The sequence below is a fragment of the Podarcis liolepis genome (genome assembly GCF_965112155.1).
Source record: "Podarcis liolepis genome assembly, chromosome: 6".
Classification (NCBI taxonomy): domain Eukaryota; kingdom Metazoa; phylum Chordata; class Lepidosauria; order Squamata; family Lacertidae; genus Podarcis; species Podarcis liolepis.
The window spans coordinates 51,690,986-51,713,899 of NC_139559.1; the positions used below are offsets into that span (position 1 = coordinate 51,690,986).

General features: G+C 44.8%; 1 protein-coding gene across 2 annotated transcripts; it reads left to right on the top strand.

Annotated features, from left to right (window-relative positions):
• The first annotated feature begins 1,201 nt into the window (after nt 1–1,201).
• LOC310709688 (uncharacterized protein) lies at nt 1,202–21,297 on the top strand. 2 transcript variants are annotated; one of them, XM_083509714.1, is made up of 5 exons: nt 1,202–1,754; nt 15,157–15,561; nt 17,818–18,132; nt 18,348–18,514; nt 19,763–21,297. In XM_083509714.1, the coding sequence occupies exons 1-5, from the start codon at nt 1,673–1,675 to the stop codon at nt 19,805–19,807; spliced, it is 1,014 nt and encodes a 337-aa protein (XP_083365840.1). In that variant the 5' UTR covers nt 1,202–1,672; the 3' UTR covers nt 19,808–21,297. The 2 variants fall into 2 exon arrangements, with proteins under 2 accessions (XP_083365840.1, XP_083365839.1); XM_083509713.1 differs by lacking the exon at nt 1,202–1,754 and adding an exon at nt 4,306–5,301.
• The last annotated feature ends 1,617 nt before the right edge of the window (nt 21,298–22,914 follow it).

Genomic DNA, 22,914 nt, shown 5'->3' on the forward strand with positions numbered 1-22,914 from the left:
ATAGTTGAGTAGAGTAAATCCTCTTCTTTCTATCTATCCATCATAGTCGTTCATCAATTTTCAAACATTTCCTTCTGATACCTTTTGAGTAACCCTTTGCCTGAGAAAAACAGATCTTGCTTCCTCCCAGACAACATACACACATTCCTCCTTAACATGGTCTTGAACATTGCTGTCTGACATCTGGCCCCATTAACCAACGACTCAGCCTCACTGGTGAGGAGGGTGAAAATGAAACCTCTAGATTTTTTTGGTATAAATATATAATATACATTCCTCCCCTCTAATGCTGCCAATTTCCCAGCGTCACCCACACTTCGCATTTCGCCAAATTTAATCCTTAATTTTACATACAACCAGGTCATTAATAAATAAACACAATCCATATCTCTTCTTTTCTGTCTGAAAGTCTCAGAAGCCGTCAAGATGGTATACACTGTGGTCCATCCTGTCCCTTTCACTGTTCTTATTTCCAGCTTCAAGATCTACTTCCGCCTTGCTTAGTTACAGCCTACAACAACCATTACGTTGTTGGGCACACTCAACATTGCCTTTTTGCAGTTGGCACCACTGCTCTGAAATTCAATCCAACGTGAAATCAACCATGCTCCAACCCAATATTTTAGATGGTATATGATGAAAGCCACCATTTTGCCATTACCCCCAGTGGCTACAGTAATAGTAAACTGAGCCCCCCAAATGGTGCTGTGTTCTGGTTTTTCTGTGAATAAATTATGTTGGGCTTTTTGTTCTTTTGGAACTGGCTTTTAGTAATATACGGTGTTTTTAGTGGTGGTACAATAATATTTTATGGGTTATGTTTTGACGTGCATTTTGTAAGATGCTTGCTGGAGAAAGTCTCTTTAAAAAGCAAGTTGAAATTATTAATCAATCAATCAATCAATCAATCAATCAATCAATTCTTGTTAGCCTTGTTCCTGAGTTCTGTGAACATAGCAGAGGGCATGGAGGAGGGCACATGCCTGTCCACATGCCAGTATCACTTCAAGCTGGCACATACCCTGAACGCCTGAACTGGGCCATTGTTCCAGCTACAGCCAGAACAATTTTGTTGACCAACTATCAAAATAAGCTTGAAATATACATAGCGAAGTCCCGACTCACCCTCGCAGCATCCCATGATTTAACCTTGAATTGGATGGATGAGGATTTGTGTTAAATATAAGCGCTCAAGGGGTGGAAGGCGAAGGCCCCGTTTGGCCCTTCAGTGGGGTGGGAGCGCACTCGGGGGCGGACGCCGATGACTTTGCAGCGCCCACAAACTGAAATAGCACAGACTTTGCGCTAGGAAATACTGTAGACAAAACCCAACAGCCACAGGAGTTCCATCCAATAGAAGCCACTCCGGCCAGTCGGCGGGGGAGGATCCACACGTCTTGCTTCAACTCACGAGGCGGGTTGCGCCTGGTGGGGCTACGCCGAGAAGGCGGAAGAGATGAACCCAGGATCCCGCTGGCCTCGTAGGGAGCGAGGGCGGGGGGCGCATCTGACACGCCCAGGCCGCGCGTGGGCTTGTGAATGAACCACGTGGCACAGACTCATTTCCAGCTCTGGAGACGCGCCTGTGCCTTGGGACTCTTCAGAGAAATTTAGCGCTTTCTCCGCCGGTTCGCTCACCGCTGCCAGCCAGTCCATCCGGAATCAGCCCGGCATGGAGGCAACAACGCGCCGCTCCCCCTACAGCTTCTCCGCCGTTTGCTGCCTCCTCGCTGGAACCTTCCTGCCGCTGCCAGGTAAAAGAGCCTCCGACCGCTTCTTTTCGTCCTAGGTGGGACTCTGGAATCCAGCGCTCTTGCGGGAAAGTGTCCTGATCCTGAATGGGTTCTTGAGATCCCCTAGAGGGCGCGAGCTTGGGTGGCATCCTATAAGTCTTAACCCAGCTTTATTACCGCGTCTGATGATCTGGCTTTTTCATGTGATCGCCCTAGATTTTCCGCAGCCCAGGAGACAGTACTGCTCCCTGCGTGCTACTATCCTAAGGGGCTCTGTAGCTTCGTTCCCACCCTGGACACCAAGGTGGGTTTTCCCCGCCCCCTTAGAGCGCAAGAACTTTCTGTATCTGTCTGGAAACTCGTGAGCTTGAGGCGCAGTAGTGTCTGTGCAGATGGTGTCCTTCCTTGCGGCGGGGCCCCCATGTCCCGGAGTTCCGCCGTCGGTCCTTGCAAGCTGTTGTGATTGTTGGTTTATAACATGAGAATGTCCGGGGTTTAAGGCTTTCTAGAACCCTTATCCTCGACTGATCTGGAATTTCAAAGCCCTGAAGGAGGCGCTTGGCCGGGAGAGAGAGCAGTCAGGAAAATGCACTCTGCATAGGCTCGTAGTCTCGTCTTTTGTGATTAGTTCTGCTTCACATTTCGAAATTCGGCGTTCAGAAATATTACAGTGGTACCTCAAAGTAAGAACTTAATTCGTTCTGGAGGTCCACTCTTAACCTGAAACTGTTCTTAACCTGAGGTACCACTTTAGCTAATGGGGCCTCCCGCTGCCACCGCACCACCATCGCACGATTTCTGTTCTTATCCTGAAGCAAAGTTCTTAACCCAAGGTACTATTTCTGGGTTAGCGGAGTCTGTAACCTGAAGGTACCACTGTACTGGGTTTGTGCCCCGGCTCAAATGAAGTCCTTGCTTGGATGGATCTAGTTGTCACACCCTCTTTATGTTTGATGGAGGCTCCTTGTGCTTTGCTTTCCCCCTATCCTTGATTTCCTCTCAGTTTCTCCCTGACTAGTTATTTATTTAGTCGTTCAATTTATATCCCATCCTTCCTCCCCAAAGAGCCCAGGGTGGCAAACACATCAGACTTATACACACATACCGGACTAAAAACAGTTAAAAACTTTCTCGCAACCGGTAATCTCAAGGTTGCCAGGAACAGCGCATTTCAGCCATCAGATGCCTGGGTAAACAGAAATGCTAAATTCTGCCTGAAAGTCAATAACAGATTAGGCCTTTCTGTTGTTTGTTTGCTGGTTGCAGACAAGTCTGAAACTATGACGTTTCCTCACCTCCTGGTGGGTGGGACAGTGATGCTGTTAGGGCAGGATGCTGGGGCAGAAGTCCAGGACCACACTAAGACAATGATGTTTCAGAAGTTCTTAGATGGTGTTGGGGAAATCGTTTCTGCCCAGTGTGATTGATGTACCTTTTCAAGAAACTAGATCAAACTCCAGGATTCAGACATGCACTAGAAATAACTGGCAGAGCTGCTTGTTTTTACATCTGGGTTCGCCCCAATCAAAGCAGGGGTCTGATTTATAGAGCCTCCTGAAAAGTTTGTGGGGGAGGGGGTTGGTAAATGGGAAGATAATCAGCCATATTTTTCTTGCAGACTGTATGTACTGCAAATAACTGACATTGGCATGTGAGGGCAGGTGCGCCATGAACTGTTTTTGTGGATCAGTCAGTGTAGCAGACTTATTTGCAAGGCTGCTGTCTTCATTCTCACTCTGCTCCCAAACCTGAGAGAGGCTGCATTTGAATATAACACTAAACCATGGCTTGGCACTGTGGCACAACTGGAACAAGTTGCAGGGAGCCTCTGGCTTGTATACTTTCCACAACCTGCATAGTCAGGATGAGGATTTGGGCAGCATTTACTTTCAGTTTCCCAGAATCTCAGCTTGTCATTAAGAACTTAGGAAAATGCTTTAATATGCTTTGTTAGACCATAGGTCCATTTAGCTCAGTATTGGCTACAGTGCTTGAACAGCTCTCCAGGGTTTCCATCAGGGAGTCCTAGCCCTATCTGGAAATGCTGGGGATTAAAGCTGAGTCCTTCTGCCTGAAAAACATATGCTCTACCAATGAACTATGACTGTACACTGAGCTACAACCTAAGACAGCTGTTCTACCTGGCCTTTGGCTTGGAGTCAATTTGATTCCCTCCCCCTCTTTCTTTTTTCCTTTCTCCTCCTGTGATGAAGCTGCATTTTAATGTTTTAATGTTGTATTTTAATCTCATTTTTAAAATTGTATTCAATCAACTTGTTTTTATTATTGGTTGTTAGCCACCCTGACTGGGGAGGGCAGGGTATAAATAAAATTATTATTATTATTATTATTATTATTATTATTATTATTGTCACTGCATCTGAACTGGTGGTTGTGGACTATCATGAATTACCTCCCGTTTCAAAACAAGTTAGCTTCAAATGGTGGGCTATGAAGCTGGTTTGTTAAAACTGACCACAATTTAAACCACAGATCTAACACAATGGTGAGCAGAGACTCTGGGTAAATTGCGGTCAAATCATCATCCCAGCTGCATGGGATGAGGGAGCATGCAAGCCTGAGTGCTAAATTATGGTTTAAGGTTGCATCTAAATGCGGCCAAAGCTGCAACAAATTTTACCAGACAAATCCACTTTGGGAGCAATAAAGGCAACCAGTCATCAAGTTACCGTATTTGTTACAAGTCTCCTTCTTGTGCTAATTCTGGAAGGGAAAAATAAAAGCAAGTTGTGTGTTCTGCTGAAATTCTGCTTCCCTTGCGGAGCCGTCATGAGATAGCAGATCCAAGAGATGGTTCAGACAATCTCTGAGTCAGAACTAAGATAGGCCCAAGCAGCTTCTCTTTAAAAAAGTGACTGGGCTGAAGATGCTTAGATATTTTAAGTGTTTTTAAGTTCTGTTCCTGAGCCGTTGGAATGGCTGTCTCTGGAATTGCTTAGGACTCCCTGTGGCAGGAGTTCAAATTTGCCTGCCAGCTCAGTCTCAGCTAACCAATCAGGTACTCGTCTTGTTCAGAAGTGCCTTTCCCAGCTAAATGAAGAAACCCACTTCCTCCAAATGACTTTCAAAAATATAAAACTCCTCCTGAAAGTTTTTATTTTATTTTTTGGTCTGTGAATTTTGGCTTTGTCTCCTGAATGCCTCTGGCTGTGTCTGGGTAGCAGTTGTGTTTGCTTGTCTTCTGTACATGCACGTCTTCAGCGGAGCCCTGATTTGCAGAGAAGCATAAAGCTTAGTTTGTCACAGTTCCAGGCCCTGCTCTATTGCCCTGAGGTCACAGATACACTGGGAGCAGTGTGTAACACAGCCAACATGGGCAGTGTCTGTCTCCTCCTCTCTTCCCACTCCCACCCCAACGCTGCCTTAGTTGCTCTTGCAGCTTTGGAAATGAAATGGGACACGTTCAGTCCAAGGGGCCTTGTGCAACAGACGAAGAGACAATTGAATGTAGGGAAATGTGATGGGTGCCAGCCACTTCCAAAGCCTCAGGTGCAAGTAACTGGAGCAGGCTGCTGCTCTGTTGCTGTCGGAGAATTTGGGAAACAAAGTAAGGCTATCTCTTATTACAGTAGTTTTCAACCGGTGTGCCATGGCACCCGGGGTGCTGCAGACAACACTGGCCTCTGGCCCTCTTTCCTTCCTTTCCTTCCTCCTCTGATGCCCTCTTGCTTCTGTGCCTTCCAAGGGCTTGCACAGCTGTTTGTTGCAGCAGCCCTGGCTACAAACTCCTCAGACGAATGGTGATTATGGGGCTGGCCGGGGGTGCTTCCCAGGCCCCTGTGGGGCAGTGTGAGGAGGCACCTCTCTTTGGGGCAGAGTGGGCAGCTCAGAGGAGGGGTGGCAGGAAGGAGAGGAGAGAGGAGGTTGAGGGAACACTCCACAAGGGAGGGTGTTTGAAAAGGCTGCCGGCTCTGCAGGCAAGGGGTGACATAACTGGGCTCCTGAGCCCCACAGAGATGCCACAGAAAGAATGCAGTAGGTCAAGGGAGCCGTGGACCCAAAAACCTTGAAAACCCTGTCTTATTATACCACCCTTTTTGGTAAAGGTTCTTTCATGTTAAACAGAACATGTTCGTGGGGTGGCAGCTGAGAGTTGCTCCATTTTCGCAAAGCACTTCTGGGGCCAGTGTTCTGTGTTTGTGTCTGTGGATTAAATGTGTGTACAGCACAATCCTAAATCAGTTTCACTGAATTCAGTACGGCTTACTCTTGAGTGAGTGGTGGATTATTACAGGCCAAGTAGCAGTGAAGAGCTTCTAGTCAATAATCTCTGCACCTCTGGAGTGTTAATGCAAAGTGCTAGTGAGGATGTACATGGGGATTCAATTTTTATATAATTTAAAGAAACACACAAATGGCCCATGCTCTTGATAGAACCTGTAGACCGTTGCTGAAAAGGGACAGTTCAAGGCTGCAGTTTGCCAGAGTTTCATATTTCATATCCAGGTCACACATCTATGTTTAAGTGTCCTATCCCTACTTGCAGTAAATGAGTTGGATCCATGTACTCTGCCTTTGGATATAAACACATGCTGTGGAATGAATGAGAGCATTCAGCATTCTGACGCACCTTGGCAAGCAACCAAGCTATTTCCCCAAAGGTGTGGGATACAAAGCTCTGGTGTGTGTTAGATGTTTTTGCGTGGGGGTGGGGGTGGGGAATAGTCAATTAGTATTGGACCTTGTTATTGCAATACATCCTGTGTACAAAGAGTACAAAAAATTATTATTGCCTGCTGTAATGGGTTTAGGGGTTGCTCGTGCGTAAGTTGCCGCCACTCCTGGCTAGGTTACCTGGTTAACCCTTTCTGACTGAGCAGCCTCCAGCATCGTGACTGTCTCAGTCGCTGGCAGCATCCGTCAGTGGGCGTTTCTTAAACCTTTTCCAGCATAAAAGTTGTTTGACGCCAAGTCTCCTCCTACTCTCCCTGCGCGGAAGTCTTCTGTGCAGGGAGGGTGTGGGCAGCGGAGTACCTGTACTCTCTCCGCTGGTCTCCAGCAAAGAGTCTTGGAGCCTCCTCCCCGATTCCCCCCCTGCCCCCCCTTCTCCACTGGTGTTAGGCTGATTTCCTTCCCCAGCAGATGGGCTGCCTCTCTCCCTACTGGGACCCTCTGCTGCATCCCTTTGGAGCCTTCCCTCCGCCTCTAGCTCCGATGGCAGTTCCCTGACACCTGCCTTTGCTCATTTACCTAAACCAGGATGGAATTGTATGCAAATGTTCACTCCTCAGAGAAAAATTGGGATATAGATTTGATAGGCAGCATATTACTATTTACTATTGGTTAAAAGTCTAAGCTGGAAGACAGAAAGTGCCTTGTTCACCTTGGTAATTTAACCACTGTACAGTATCCTCCTTACACAAGCTACTGTATCTTGTTCTCAGATCCACCATCTGCTCTATAGGTATAGTCAAGTTTCCCCCCCCCCTAAAAAAAAATGTTTAGGGGTACTCTCATTTTGACTCAAGAAAAACAAAATGTTTAGGGGTATGCGTACCCCTCGTACCCCCAGAAAAAAGCACTGGGTATAGCAATACTGACCTACACAGTGCTATTATATGGATTAGTTATTTATTACACTTGTATCCCATCCTTCATATAAGCAGCTGAAGGAGGCATACACAATTATTCCCCAAGCTTTATCTTAAGAACATGAGAGGAGCTTGCTGGATCAGGCCAGTGGCCCATCTTGTTCTTGCAGTGGCCAATGAGCTGCTTCTGGGAAGCCCGCAAGTAGCACCTGAGAGCAACAGCCCTCTCCTCTCCTACCCTTTGAGATAGGCTAATATCTCTCATCTCTGGCCCATAGATTACTAAGATAATGTAAGACAAAGTGCTACATAATACCTAGGTATTAAAATTGTCCTCCATGGGAGGGTGGGCTATACAGTGGTACCTCGGGTTGCAGATGCTTCAGGTTACAGACTCCACTAACCCAGAAATAGTACCTCGGATTAAGAACTTTGCTTCAGGATGAGAACAGAAATTGTGCTCCAGTGGCGCAGCGGCAGCGGGAGGCCCCATTAGCTAAAGTGGTGCTTCAGGTTAAGAACGGTTTCAGGTTAAGAACGAACCTCCAGAACTAATTAAGTTCTTAACCCAAGGTACCACTGTATATTGTTAAGGTAGACAAAGTTATTTTCTATTATTCTGTGAGTCACAATTTCCTTTCTTTTTAAAAAAGAAGGTGCTTTCTAAAGCAGTGCCTTGTTGCCTATGCCCACTTAGAGTCCATGGCCAGAATATGCATTTCAGCTATGGCTTCCACTCTTTACATTTTTAGAGGGGTGGTTTTTTTAAGTAAACAAAATTTGTTTTGATCAATCAAGTAAACCAATATTATGAACTCTCCTTGGGTGTCGTGTGTGAGAGTGCGTATGCTTTTTAATCAAGTGGGTTTCAGCTTCAATTTTCAATCAATCAAATTTGCACAGGCATATATTTTTACAAGGCTGCAATTGTTTTCTGTTGATTTCCTTGGGCGAAAGCCCCATTGAAATAATAAAAGGCACTTACTGTTGAATAAGTTTACTCAGAAGTAGGTTCCAAGGAGGCCTGAGCCCAAGGAAATCGGCAGACAATTAGCCGTGCAGGCTTCTCAGAAGCCTCCTCCCACAAGAAGTAGGGATGACCAGCAACTTGGCTTTAAAAGAGGATTAGACAAATTCATTGAGGATAAGGCTATCACAGCTACTAGCCACATTGGCTATGTTCTACCTCTGCTGTTGAAGGCAGAATGCTTCTGAATACCACTTACAGGGAACTGCAGGAGCGGAGGGTGCTGTTGAGCTCAGTTCTGCTTGTATGCTTCCCAGAGGGCATCTGGTTGGCTACCGTGAAGACAGGATGGAGGGCTAGATCAGGGGTCGGCAATCTTTTTCAGCCATGGGCTGGTCCACCGTCCCTCAGACCATGTGGTGGGCCGGACTATATTTTGAAGAAGAAAAAATGAACGAATTCCTATGCCCCACAAATAACCCAGAGATGCATTTTAAATAAAAGCACACATTCTACCCATGTAAAAACATGCTGATTCCCGGACCGTCCGCTGGCCGGATTGAGAAGGCGATTGGGCCGCATCTGGCCCCTGGGCCTTAGGTTGCCTACCCCTGGGCTAGATGGACCATCCAGCAGGAACATCTTAAAACTTTCTCAAAATCCATCATCATCACTGCTTCCCCCCCTACAAAAATAGATGCCAGTATTTACCATGAAGTTTTTACAATAAGTGCCACACTTTTTAACAACAAAAAAGGTGCCAGCACTGCGTACCCCCTGAGTACCCCCTGGGGGGAAAAGCACTGATCATCATACCATTTATTAAACTTATTAGTCACTTGTCACACAAAAAATATAGAAGGGGTCAGATCTCCCTCACTAACCCTGGTTTCATCAGTGATGATGACTCCATTGCGAAAAGAAGGCCTTGCTTCTGCCGCAGAGCTACCCATTGCCACCCAGAGCTCTGTGGCCTTTCCAAGTGTCATTGTAGGAAAGGAAATCTAGCCCAAAAGGTCCTGGTTTGCTTTTCCAAACAGACTTAGAATGGCAGAAAGTTGGGTGAGCAACAAAGGTAGTAATAGCAGCAGAATGACTCTCAGCAGTGACAGAGGCAACAGATGCAGGATGGGGCATTATTGGCAGCAGGTATGGTGGTTACTTTAACTCAGAAAGAGATTGATGCTTGTCCAGGCTGCCTCGGCTTCCAAGGTGACTTCCACCTTGATGGCTTCAAACAGGAGGTTGTGGGCAGGCTGTACCAGTGATATAAGCTTTTCGGACTGCACAATAAGCAGCCAGCTAATCAGCTCATCTAGAATTGCACGTGTTTAAGTGGGGGTACCGCAAATAACAACACAAAAACAAATAACTTCTCACAGGTCTTGAATTTATTTCAGCTGGGCTTTGTGGCCCTAGTTTCAATCCCTAGGTCTACGTTCCTTGCTTGAGCAGCTTTCTGTCTGGGCCTTATAACAGAATAGAAGCTGATCTCCTGTATGTGCTTTGCAGTGTGTTCTATAACAGACTACTATGTGTAGAAACAGAGAAAAGGACAACCTCTTCCAATGACCAGAGTCTCTCAGGGAAATTTTGCGTGCAGTATGCTCATTATGGGAGAGATTAGATGAGTAATCTAACTGCACTGTTCTATAGTTGAAGAAAGGCCATGCTTGACCAGTAGCTCAAAGTAAGATTCTTCTGCATATTGATCAGTTGGGTGACAGTAGCCAGTAAACAGGAAGGAGATGTTTAGATTGAACATGATTACATTGCTGTGAAGGTAAATATGTCTTTTTAGGTCTGGTTCAGACATAACAGGAAGCCATGGTTTCCTGTTACAAGAACAAGTTGTGGTGACCTTTATGTACTTTCTCCTCCCAGCTTTTTTGTTTTGTTTTGTGGCAGTAAAGAAATTAGAAGCTTCTGCTTCTAATTTTAAACAAACCACAGTTCCCCATCATGTCTGAACTTGGAACTGTGGTTTGTATAAAAGTTGGAAGGGAAAGCTGCCAATTTTCTCCTCCCGTGAAAAGAGAGTGAGGAGCACATGAGCCTGAGACTTGTCTTGGTCCATTCATGTAATAAAGCATAGATTCCTATTACAGTGGTACCAAAACCATACTTAAACCAAGGCGCAGATTCCGTTCTTAGACCGAGGTAAAATTCACAAACCGGGACACTACGTCCGGTTTTGCGGAGTTTGTAAACCGAATAGTTCGTAAACAGGGCTGTTCTCAAACCGAGGTACCACTGTGTATCTTACATCTATGTAGATTAGCAGCAATAGGATGAACTATTACTCCCTTGGGCATGTACCTTGTGAGAGTGACAGGTGCTCTGATTTAGAGTATTGATCACTAGCCAGCCTATTTATGTGGAAGCACCATAATGACAATTGCAGTGATCTAGACCTTTGTGTTTATTGATTTGCATGAATGAATATTTTCTGTAATTAGCTTTCTTTCCTTTAGCCTTTGATTCTTGCATCTTTGTAAATGTCCCAATGGACCTTAATTAGACAGAAAGGGTAGGTTTTACAATGACTGGGGTGTTTGCAGGTTTTTTTCAGAAGTGTTTCAAATATACACAATTTCACTTAAATGTGTGGTTCCCCAGAACGTAAACCCCCCCCCCGCGTAAAGGGGGGGGGTTGCCTGTATGTTAAGATAAAATATCACATGTTGCAAGTTGGGTTTCAACACAGAGCTGCTGTTTTCAGAGATGTTTCTTGCAACAGGTAGTGCCACCCTTAGCCAGATTCTGTGGTTCGCTGGAAGCACTTAGAACACCCAGAATAGTAAACAAATGTTGGTCCCCTGGAACTGGAAGCTTCTGGGTGTGATGTGAACACATAAATAGTACAAATGAGGTTTACTGTCTGCAGTCTTTAAGGTTACCACTTTTCTATTATTATCTTTTTCATTACTAAAGGTTTAATTTATCACATAATGATTAGTTATGCTTGACAGGAAGAGGTAGCCTTTACCCAGAGCCTGGCTCTGCTTCCATCTGCTGCATATTGCATGAGTTGGCTGTACCCCAGTTTTAAGGCTCAAAATCAGCAAATTGTTTCTCAGTTCCCCAGGTTGGTGTGAGACCAGAAAGACTCAGGTAGGCAAAGGACTGTAGAAATGTAAGGTTGAATGTTTAATCTCTTTCACATCCTGCAGCTGCAATAAAAACGGGACTGTGTATGTGATATACTTACTATACAGTGGTGCCCCGCAAGACGAATGCCTCACAAGACGAAAAACTCGCTAGACGAAAGGGTTGAGCTGCTTCGCAAGACGAATTTCCCTATGGGCTTCCTTCGCAAGACGAAAACGTCTTGCAAGTTTGTTTCCTTTTTCTTAACACCGTTAATACAGTTGCGACTTGACTTCAAGGAGCAACTCATAGAACGCTGTGTGGTAGCCTTTTTTGAGGTTTTTGGTGATTTTTGAAGCTTTTCCAAAACTTTTCCGACACCGTGCTTCGCAAGAAGGAAAATTCGCTAGACGAAAAAACTCGCGGAACGAATTAATTTCGTCTTGCGAGGCACCACTGTACATGCTTGCTTTATTCTGGCATGCTACTTTGGTGTTACTTTTTATAACAGCCTATGCCAATCTGGTGTTTTGGACTACAACTTCTCCATTCCCCTTAACACTGCCCCCCAAAAGATAGTGTTGAGGGGAAGGTGGGATGTGGCATTTAGCTGCAGGAGCTGAAAAAGAAGCAGTCCAGAACAGAAGTGAGCATTTTGTGAGCGGTAGAATGCCCATCTCCAAGTATGTGAACATCCACTCAAAGCTCTGCAGGCTTCTAAGTCTTGTGGAACTTTCGCATCTTTGTCAGAGTTGTCTTTTCTGCCGCTGCAGCTTTTTTAAAAAAGTGAGTTGATATGAACTGAATGATGCAGAACCTACAGACAGAATACCATCGGTGCTTTTTCGGGGGGTACTCAAGGGAACACAGTACCATCACCTCTCTTTGTCGTTAAAAAGTGTGGCACTCACTATAACAAATTCATGGTGAGTACCAGCACCTATTTTCCTAAGGGGAAAAAAGCACTGAGACAAATTACCGTATTTTTCGCTCTATAACACGCACCAGACCATAACACGCACGTAGTTTTTAGAGGAGGAAAACAAGAAAAAAAATATTCTAAACGAAATAGTGGATATATGATTTTTGTGGTTCATGCTGTGGCCACAGACATGTGATCTGACAGTGAGTTTGGAGTAGCCCAATGCAAAAATCCTGAGGATCCATGTGGATCCATGCTTTTTAACCACGGAGGAGGGAAGGAAGGGGAACCATGGATTCTCTTCTCACGACTGCAGCAGATCCCCCCCGCCACCCGCAGGCATTCGCTCCATAACACGCACAGACATTTCCCCTTACTTTCTAGGAGGAAAAAAGTGAGTGTTATGGTGCAAAAAATACGGTATATCATATTGTGATGTGACTGCAAATGTGCACAGCTCAGGAGAAGAGAGGGTTGGCATCTTAATATTGTACCCTTGAGTGCTTGGAGAAAGAACTGCTTCTGCCTAGATTAATATTTCCACCTAAAAAATCCATGGCAACTATTGGCTTATGATAAAGTTTTATCAAGTGCTTGCTGCATGCTAATGCAAAGGAAGGAGTTCTTTGTTCTAACTGGAAAAAGTATGTATCCTTTTGTGACTCCTTTGTTTTCTGAGCTCAGGGTACCTGCAGTCTTTTCCTCCAAGCCAAATGCATGACATGGCAGTTATTGAAAGATGAAAATTGTCCTCATTAGGACTCTGTCAAATTGCCTACCGAGGGAGGCCAGGATGCAAAGTTCCATAGGACTGGTTTATAATATTTATTTTTATTTAATTAATTAATACAAATATAATTCAATGTGTATTGAATAAAGAAACAAAGAAACAACAAGTTTCATGAAAATGAAAACTGAACATACACATACACGAACAAAATGAATTTCCTCCACTTGGATGCCTTGCAGGTTCAAAATGAGCAAACTAGTTACTTGACACGTATTAAAAAGCACCTTCTCTCATACTAATCCAATGGGATTTGCTAAATGAGCCAGAGGTGGTATGTGTGTGATTATAAAGATGGTTAAAGGGCAGTATTCATTCTTCTTGGATGCCTTTTAGAAGGGTGCAACAGCTGGTTGTTAGAAGGGTAACAATCACAAAGCCCTTGACATCCACATGTTGCCTGGCCCACTGTGTAAAGCAGCACTGGCCAAGTACCTCAGTAACAGCAAGGCAACAAAGGACAAGACCAGCATCCTGTTGCTACTTCTGTGCTGTAGATCACCACCAAGCCCATGTCAGTGGCCAAAGACTATCACCAATCTTTCCCCTTCCTCGGGATGGAGGGTTTAGTCACAGTCAGGTGTATTATGTTTACTCTGATGACTGTAGGTAAAAGCTTAAATTCAAAAGGCATTGGGGGCTGCCTTATAATAGAAGCTATCTCATGCACACACCAAACTCTCCAAACATTTTGGCATGCTGCTGAGACTTGGCATGCTGTTTTCCCCATAAGTCATTATCCTGAGCCTGCTGTGTAGGTGTGTTGAGTTTGGGTGAAGAAGCCAGCCCAGTTGTGCTCCAGCATGAGGGTTCTTTCAGCAATGCAGAGGAACAGCTGTCTCAGCAGAGACCCAAGACTGGAATAAAATGAGTAAAGAGTTATTGAGAAGCTGTAATTCTGTGGTTTGTGGGTGGAGAGTGGGAGTCCAGTTTTAACTCCTGCTTTACTGTGTGAGCAAGTGGTGTGGGACTTCCTCCCATGCCACACTTAACTGTCTTGTTTGCAGTTGATTCTTCAACACTGTATGGGACGTACAAGATCCTTCATTCACGCTGAAATGATTCTTCTGCAGAGATAGCACTGGCTACCAAGCATACTTGGTTCTAATTGTTTGGGGTTGTTCCCCACCATCAGTTAAGTCCCTCCCCTTGATTTTTTTTGTACTTCTGAAAACTCGGGGGTTCATGGATGGTTGTGCATGGATGGTTCCATTGTGTGTACACCAGGATCAGTACTTAGACTGAGGTCACTATAAATATATATATGATTGATTGTTGCAAAAGGACATGAGATTCTCAAATTGACTTGAACTTTGAGATCATGAAAACTTGTTTTTCAGGGGTGTTAGATTTCAACCTTGGCCTACTGTGTTTTTTGTCTTTACTCCTTTTTCATACAGTGGTACCTCTGGTTAAGAACTTAATTTGTTCTGGAGGTCCGTTCTTAACCTGAAACTGTTCTTAAACTGAGGTACCACTTTAGATAATGGGGACTCCCACTGCCACTGTGCCACTGCTGCGCGATTTCTGTTCTTATCCTGAAGCAAAGTTCTTAACCCGAGGTACTATTACTGGGTTAGCGGAGTCTGTAACTTGAAGCATCTGTAACCTGAAGCGTCTGTAACCTGAGGTACCACTGTATTTTGCAAGGAAGCACCCTCACAAAATGTTTTGGTCTACATAGCTCCATTGTTATCTTTGGAGGTGGGGAAATAGTGCTTCTTCAAATCCTTGACTTCGTAACTCTGCTGATTTCTCTCTCTGATTCTTTACCCAACAATGATCATCAGTGGCCGTAGGTACCTTTCCTACTCCAGTATGAAGCTCCAATACATTGGTTTGTCATACTTTGTATGTTTGAGGAGCAGAGGGTGAGGTTTGGAGAAAATAATTTCCAGTCTGCAGAGAACTGGATGGCTGCAGTGCGACTAGAGGAGGAGGTTAATAGAAGAGGAGTTTCCTCCCCACCCTGTAATTGTAATTGATTTGTCCTGTGGGCTCTGTTCCTTCCCTTTCCCTCTTATTTTCCCCTTGCTGGAAGCAGCTGACCTTCTGGGCATGTGTCTGTGATTTTAGCTTTCCTCTGTTTGTTTTTCCTGCACTAGGAGATGGGCAGAATTTATCATCAGCTCAATCTGGCACTGTGTCACACTTCGTGCTCCCTCACACGGAGGCTGGCGGCCTTGGCAACTGGACAATTCCCCCTACTGCCATAAGTGTGGATGGCAACACCACCGTTGCTTTACAGTTAAATCTCAGTAGCTCAGTCACGCTTGAATCTCTGGGATCTACTGTACATGGCTCCTTAAGCACCACAGCAAGACTACAAAACACAACGCATGTTGCCAACAGTAGTCCTGACATCCATTCACTTACTGCTGCAACTACAAACTTGGTAGAAGTGAACCAGACCCGTCTGAATGATTCCGAACCCATCAGTACCACAGCCTGGGTTAATTCCAGTACAAATGTTACGGCTACAGAGCCCTCTCAGCCAAAGGACGTACAAGGTAAGACTTGGTAGTAGTCAACCACTTCCGATGGAATGTAGCTTAATTCTCAAGCAACTTGGGTTGTGTACACACAACATTTTGTTCTGCAATCAAAGGAGACTGAATGCTTGCATTGTTTTTTTTCTATATAGTCCTTGCACAATCTAGATCTACTGCATATTTTTATTTCCCTGAAAAGTATTTCTTGAGAAACTGGTTTCATTCCAAAAATAAAAGCTCATTGTGGATTGATTCTGCAATACCTCACAGTGTGTCCATTTGAAACAAGATGTAGGCAATCCTGGCAGTGGGGGTTGTATCCATACCTGCCCAATTATGTTATGGGTGTGCATACACCAAGACTGCAATCATTGCTTCCTTCTTCAATCACCTGGGGCATGTGTGGGGAGGAAAACATATAGATAGCCTAATCAAGGGGAGGGTTTTCACCTACCCCTGTAGATTGAAAGCCACATGTTGAGGACAAGCATAAATGATTCTCAACGGAGAAACACTACATATCTGTGCTACAAATGGGTTAGTGAGTGCACAGCCTTGGATAGACTTTTCAATTGACTTTATTAGGTGGAATACCTCAGAAAGTTTTTTGGCTCTAGTTGTTGTTGTTTAGTCGTTTAGCCGTGTCCGACTCTTCGTGACCCCATGGACCAGAGCACGCCAGGCTCTAGTACCTTATCCCATACCTGCCAAAATTGGAGTGGAGAGAATAGAACACAATCTGAGTAGAACTCCCAAGTGCCTGGAATCATAATTAGATGTTTCTATAACCTAGGCATAAATATTACCTCTTCGATGACAATTATAGTTCTGTTAGCACAGGATATTTATTCAATCCCTCATGTAAACTTCAATACACTTTGAAAACCTTGCAGTTTTTCATAAAATGGAAGGCAGGTAATTCTGGGTTGTTGTCAAGCGGTAAATGGAGAACAGAAAGTCAGACACCTGGGCAAATGCCTTGCTCCATATATATATAAAGTTATGGCATAACAAATTGGTATAATTTGGATATGCAGTAAATTAAAATATAAACAAGGAACCACAGAAAGAGGGAGAGAGGAGTCTAAATAAGTAAATGATTGTCTGCAAAGTAAATTTATATTTATTTTGTATATTGTAAAAGTTTATAAGTGTATTTTTTTTAAAGTTACGGCATTGTAACAAAAATAGGGAAAGTTATTTTCAACTTTCTTCAAAGGATGAGAAAATCACAGCAAGATGTGCTGCAGGGTTCTATATGATTAGCAGGAACCATTCCATACTGGGAGTCCAGGTGTTCATGAAGGCAGAATTCTTTCTCTGATTGTTCTTTGACTACTTTTTATTGGTTTTGGTGGCTTCAGGATAAAGAGCAGTTTCTCTCAGGGAACCATTGTTGACAGTGGGAGGAGGGGAAAGCTCTGTGTCTGATGCGTCAGAAACAAATGATGCAAAACACATATTGACATAGGCATTGATCTGTAGGCACCTATCTCTGATGTGTTTGGGCAGGCAATTGATTGCTGATGCTGTAACGCTCCAAGAGATTCCTCTATGCACCATGCAGTGGGGCTTGCCTTTGAACTTCCTTTTCCTGTATAGGGTACGCTATGCTAATTTACCTTCCCCCGCCCCCTTGGGCCACATGATAAAAGAAAAGCTGGCTGTGTACATGCCATATATTTAAAGCACATCTCCACCACTCAAGAATCCTGTGAACTGCATTTTGTTGAGGGTGCTGGGAATTGTAGCTCTGTGGGGGCAAACTACAGTTCCCATGATTCTTTGAGGCGGGGATGATCTCTGACTCCTGGCTTGTCTCATAGAATTGAAGTATGTTTGGAACTAAAGATTTGGTTTCTAGGATTTCAGTCAGAACCCTCTTCTAATTATTTTGTGTAGATCAGTTTAGCTGTCTCAGTTTGCACCCTAAGATTTCCAGGCTCTACAGCTGAAAAACCCAGATTCTGCCAACTGACTAATCTAAGAACGGATATTTTCTGCACAACACATCTCAGAAAGCTTGCTATTGTAAGACAAACTATGGCAAAGGGCTATGAGTATCCACTAGTGTGTTTCAGCCATTGATCTAAATCTCTTTGCCAGTTTGGTATACTTTGTTCTGGACTCTGGATCTGCTCCACCCATGTGCTAGAATTGTAGTAATAGAGAGGAAATGATCATGCGGGATTATTTTCATTTGTTCTTGCACATCAAAGACCCAGGATCCTCGCTTGATTCACTTGTGGGTGTCTCTCTTGTCTCTGCCTCCAGGGCCGACATCTCCTTCCCAGCCAACAGCTTCCACACTCATCACCTCGGGGCCTACAGAAGGGAGGCCAGGAACTATGTCGGTGGCAAACCCTGATGCTATCACAGAGGGGAGCAGTGCCGAGTCCACCTTGGCTCCAAATGCAACTGATACGGATGGAAGAGTCCTCACAGCGAGTGCCTCTAGCACTACCATATTAACACCAGGCATTGTCTCCTCCACACTCACATCTCCCAGAGTCCCACCAGTGGAAACAGAGCAACCAGCTAACCATGTGCAAAAGAAGGCCTCTACCACAGACGTGGGAGATGGCGAAGGTACTCACTAGGAGCTCTTATTCCATGCAGGTAGAAACAAGGATAGAGAGCATTTTGGGAACTAGATATATAGTGGAGACGAAGGTATATAAAAATGTATTTGCAACAGAACAAGTTTTGACTTTTGAAGTGCTTAGTAGTTGTATGGAATTGCCATTCTGGGCCAGGAACAATAATCCATGTTTGGCTGTCTGACTTTTTTTCCCTTCCTGCAGACCTACCTAGTATACCAGAAGCCAGCCCAATAGGTGAGGACCCTCTGGTGATTGCAGTCATCTTCATCTTCATCGTGACAGTGGGGATCCTGGCTCTTATGGGGTTCTTGCGGTACCGACAGCGCAGTGGCCAGCTGCAGTTCCGGCGGCTCCAGGATTTGCCTATGGTTTGTGCCCTCGATTAATCCTCCTCGGTTAGACCTCTAACCTGGACTTCACAGGCTCTTATTAAAAGATAGGAAGCTAACCATTGATCTGACTTGGCAGAAGGCAGTCTAGCTCAACCCTAACTGGCAGTGGCTTTCCAGGGTTTCAGACTTTGGTTTCTCCCAGCCCAACAGGAGGTGGCAGGGATTGAACATGAGGTCTTCTGCATTCAAAACAGATGCCCTACCATGGAGTTATGGCCCTTTCCCTTCCTCTGCCTTGAGTGCCCTGCTCTGAAACGAAGGTTTTTTTTTTAAATATACTTTTCAAATATCATTATCAGAATGCATTTGAAAAGGATATAGGCTCCATAAGTGTTTGTCAACCCTAACTAGGGTAGCATTCAAGTGTAACCTTTTGTGAAGGATTCAATTGGACTTGGGAGGAGAACATCTCTAGTGTCTTCTACTCCATCATTAAGGGTGATTGGATGAAGTGCCTCCAGACCACATGGAGGTACCATTTCAGAGAGAGGGGGGGGGCTTGAAAATGGCACCATAGATTCCCCCCACAGTAAGAGTGACAAAGGTTAGACCCCCCCCCCAATTTAAGTTGAATGAGCTCTCCAGTTGTGGGCCTTCACATTAGGGCATCTCACCTGGAACATGGCCTAGATGCCAGTACACAATAAATCTTATCCGTCTGCCTCTCCTGAGGCTGCCCATCTCTTTCAAATACAGCAGTAGTCTGATAACAGCAAGAAGGTTACTTCAGGGTGTCTGTGGAATGGGGCAAGTCATAGAGTGCATACTTGTATACCTGAAGAAGTGTCTCCACCCCCATCGTTCAGCCCAGACACAGAGAGCCAGCTCTGAGGGCCTTCTAGTGGTTCCCTCAAATCGAGAAGTGAGCTTGCAGGGAACCAGGCAGAGGGTCTTCTCAGTAGTGGCGCCGACCATGTGGAATGCCCTCCCTTCAGATGTCAAGGAAATAAATAACTCTTTGACTTTTAGAAGACTTCAGGGAAGTTTTTAATGTTTGATGTTACTTTGTGTTTTTAATATTTTGTTGGGAGCCGACCAGAGTGGCTGGGGCAACCCAGTTGGATGGGCAACATATAAATAAAATTACTGCTAGTGCTACTACTCCTTGAGGCATGGGCTGAGGGCCTGTGTGCACTGCTTGCTTTTATGCCCTTCACCTACTCCTGCTCCTTCAGGACTGTGCAAAATTAACAAGGTCTCCCTTTCCCCCCTTTTTGCTTACAGGATGACATGATGGAGGACACACCTCTTTCCCTCTACAGCTACTAAGCAGTTGGAAGACAATTTTCCTATTCAGATTCTGACCAGCCAAGGGAGGCGTAAAGGCTTCTGACCGGGAAGAGCATCCTCTGCAAGATGCTGCCCTGATTTCCCATGACTATAAAGTTGTGAGTCAGCTGACTTAGTCTACAAAGAGACTTGTTTTTTCTTTCCTTTTTGGGAATTGGCACCAGCCTGACCTAGCCCTTTCCCTTGTCCCTTTGTGCTCCTTGTGCCTTGTGTTCAGAGCCATACAGCTCTTGGGGAAGTGGACTTTCGTTCAGTGACCGCACTAACTCTTGTTCACATTGCCAAGGGAGGCCTTGCTTGGACTTTGAAGAGCTGCACTGTGGGATTCTTGCACAAGAAGTGAAGCAGCTGTGGAGGCGAGTCAGCCCAGCGCAAAACCGCCGAGTATGTTACATGTGAAAGGAGATGCAACCCAACTGTGATTTGGAGGCCTAGTTGGCTCCTTCCTTGAGTTTTACATATATACTTTTAAATTGCACTTCTATTTACACTTTTTATCAATCGGATCCAAAGGTGTTCCAGAGGGTCTAGCAGGAAAACAGGGAGCAGTGACCCCATATTTGCCATAAGAGCCTTGATCCACCAGACCAAAAATCCATTCAGCCCATCATTCTGCTTCCCATATTGATCAGTCACAAGCCTCCAGGAACCTTGCAAACGGGGTTTGAAGACAGTAACCCTGAGCCAAAGTTGTTCCCTAGCAAATGGTCTTCAAAGATATTGCATAGCCTTATTGCTGTGGAAGATGTGCTCCGGCCCCCCAATTATTGCTGTATTTCAGGGGGAATAAAAGTAGTTTTGATTCAGACAACACTGTTTGGGGGAAGCAGTTTATTTTTGGAGTTTCTCCAGAAAATTCTGCCACTGTTCTTGCTACCAAGGTGTGGCACAGGAGATGCCCAGCAATTATACCAGCCCAGTTGTGCCCAGACACTTGTCCAACAACAGCTCAGATCAATGGGACTCATATGTGTACTCAATGCTGCCACTGGAAGTTGTATCTAACTGTTGTATCGCTTGCTTGTTTGTTAGATTCATATTTAAATAGTCCTGGCAACCGTCTTCATGTGGCCTCTTGGCAGTTACCTCCTGCTGTTTGCACAGAGCGTTCATTCCCCACCTTGTCCTCTCCTGTTACTTCTTTACCTGCTAATCGTAGAGGAATTGCTTGTGCCTTGTTTGGATGAAGAAATCTAGAACCAAAGATTGGGCAGACCAATTAAGCTGCAGTGTCCCTTTTATGTCTGCATAGGAGTGTACTTTTTACTTCATTTAAAATTCTCTTTATTCCACCCTGTATCCTCTTTTCTCCAGCTGTTTTCTGTTTCTCCCGTTCTGTTTCCCCTCACTTCTTCCACCTGACATCTCTCATTTACATCTTTAGCCTTCTGAAGGCTTTTCCAGAACATAACACCTTTGTGTTTGGACTGTTGATTGTGGGTCTACAAATAAATTGGTTTTCCTCTAAATAGGCTTATTTCCTTTCTTGCTTGAAGCTTCTCAAGTTGTTAGTTGGATGAGATAGGAGCCTTTGCTCGGGTTTTCTGCAACACCCCCAATTTGCATCCCAGCAAACTGGAGGAATTATGTTGCTGCTTCCCCTTCACATGCCTGTATAAAATAAGGAACAGCGTAGATTATTCAAAGAGGAGCTAGAGAGAGCATGCCAGGAACAAAGCTCTAAAGGTTACTCTTTAAATCCTTACACACACCATCTGATTTGTAAAAGGGAGCTTTTATTCAGTGGGCAATCATGCAGGGGAATCTCACTCTGACTAAAGGGACTAGTTCTAAGAACTTGGGTTTTTCTTGATCCATCATTCCAAGATAGGGGTACCCCAAACATTTATCTAGTTAGGAAAGCTACCTCTGATGGAAATTTGAGAACCTCCGCAGTTAAAACTCAAGGTGTCACACTCTTGGGCTTTTCAAAGGCCTGCAGAAAGTTGAGTATTCCATGTGATGCCCCTAAGAAAGGGTTTGCACAAATGCTCCCCCTGAAGTCTGCAGAACTGCTGTAGAAGTGAGTAGGACTTGTAGCCACAACTGATGGACTAATCCAGATAAAACCCAAACAAACCTGAAAGATGCTGATAGTGTGGCCCTATTCAGGTTTGTTTTGTCTGAAGTCTGTGCCACTGAGATTAATAGGGCTCACTCTAATCAAGGACTGCAGCCCTGCTTGCTAGATAACTGTTAGGCAGGAAGCACATTCATAGAATTGTAGAGTTGGAAGGGACCCCAAGGGTCACCTAGCCCAACCCCCTGCAATGCAGGAATCTCTGCTAAAACATCCATGACACGGGGAGACAACATTTGCTTACTGATCGATGCAGGCTCAGTACACAACCCAAAGTCCTTGCACTAACCCTAACAGAACGTCCACTAAAACAAAACTATTTTCAAAGCCTGCCTTATAGCAGGCAAGGGGGATGCAGAGACATACGAGTCTGCAGGGAGGCTATTTCATACTCTGTCATGCTAAATGTGTGTGTGTGTGAGAGAGAGTCTCATCCCCTCCCTCTGTTTTCAGAGGGCCTCAAAGAAAGAGTGAAGTTTCTGGGCAGGCTTGCCTCAGAGACTTCTGCCCCTGCAAAGCTGCACCCTTCTGCTTTGTAGCTCAGTGAATGTTAACACTGCAGTTCCCCAGGGGCTATCCCCCAAAAGATATTTGAGGTTTCGTTGCACAAGCAAGGAGTCTGTTTGACAGAGCCACAATGGGCAGTGTGCCAGATCCTTATAGGTCCCTTTGAAGGCAGCACAAGCCTTTGATAGCTCCTCTGGGTTGTTGCTTTTTTCACCATTCCAGGCTGCATAATTATGTTCATTACGAAGAGGCTAGAAATCAATCTCAGTGGCTTACCTTTGAAGCTAGAAAATGGGTGGGGCACAAACCCAGATAAAAAGAAATCTAAGCCAAGCCACTTCCTTGTGGGAGTGTGCGTTCATGTGTCTGTGGTGAAACAATAAAATAGTGGCCATATTTATATGCTGTATGGTGCCTATAAAGCCAGCCAGAGCTGAAGCTATTTTTTTCTGAAAGGTCCCAGACTCTTAATGGACAATGGAAAAGTTTGTCAGCAAAG

What these genes read in the sequence shown, in the direction of transcription:
- LOC310709688 (XM_083509713.1), top strand. Translation starts at nt 5,067, where the DNA reads ATGGGCAGTGTCTGTCTCCTCCTCTCTTCCCACTCCCACCCCAACGCT. An exon ending in TCAGCCAAAGGACGTACAAG is followed by an intron (nt 15,562 to 17,817) that starts GTAAGACTTGGT and finishes CTCTGCCTCCAG; the next exon opens with GGCCGACATCTCCTTCCCAG. An exon ending in AGACGTGGGAGATGGCGAAG is followed by an intron (nt 18,133 to 18,347) that starts GTACTCACTAGG and finishes CCCTTCCTGCAG; the next exon opens with ACCTACCTAGTATACCAGAA.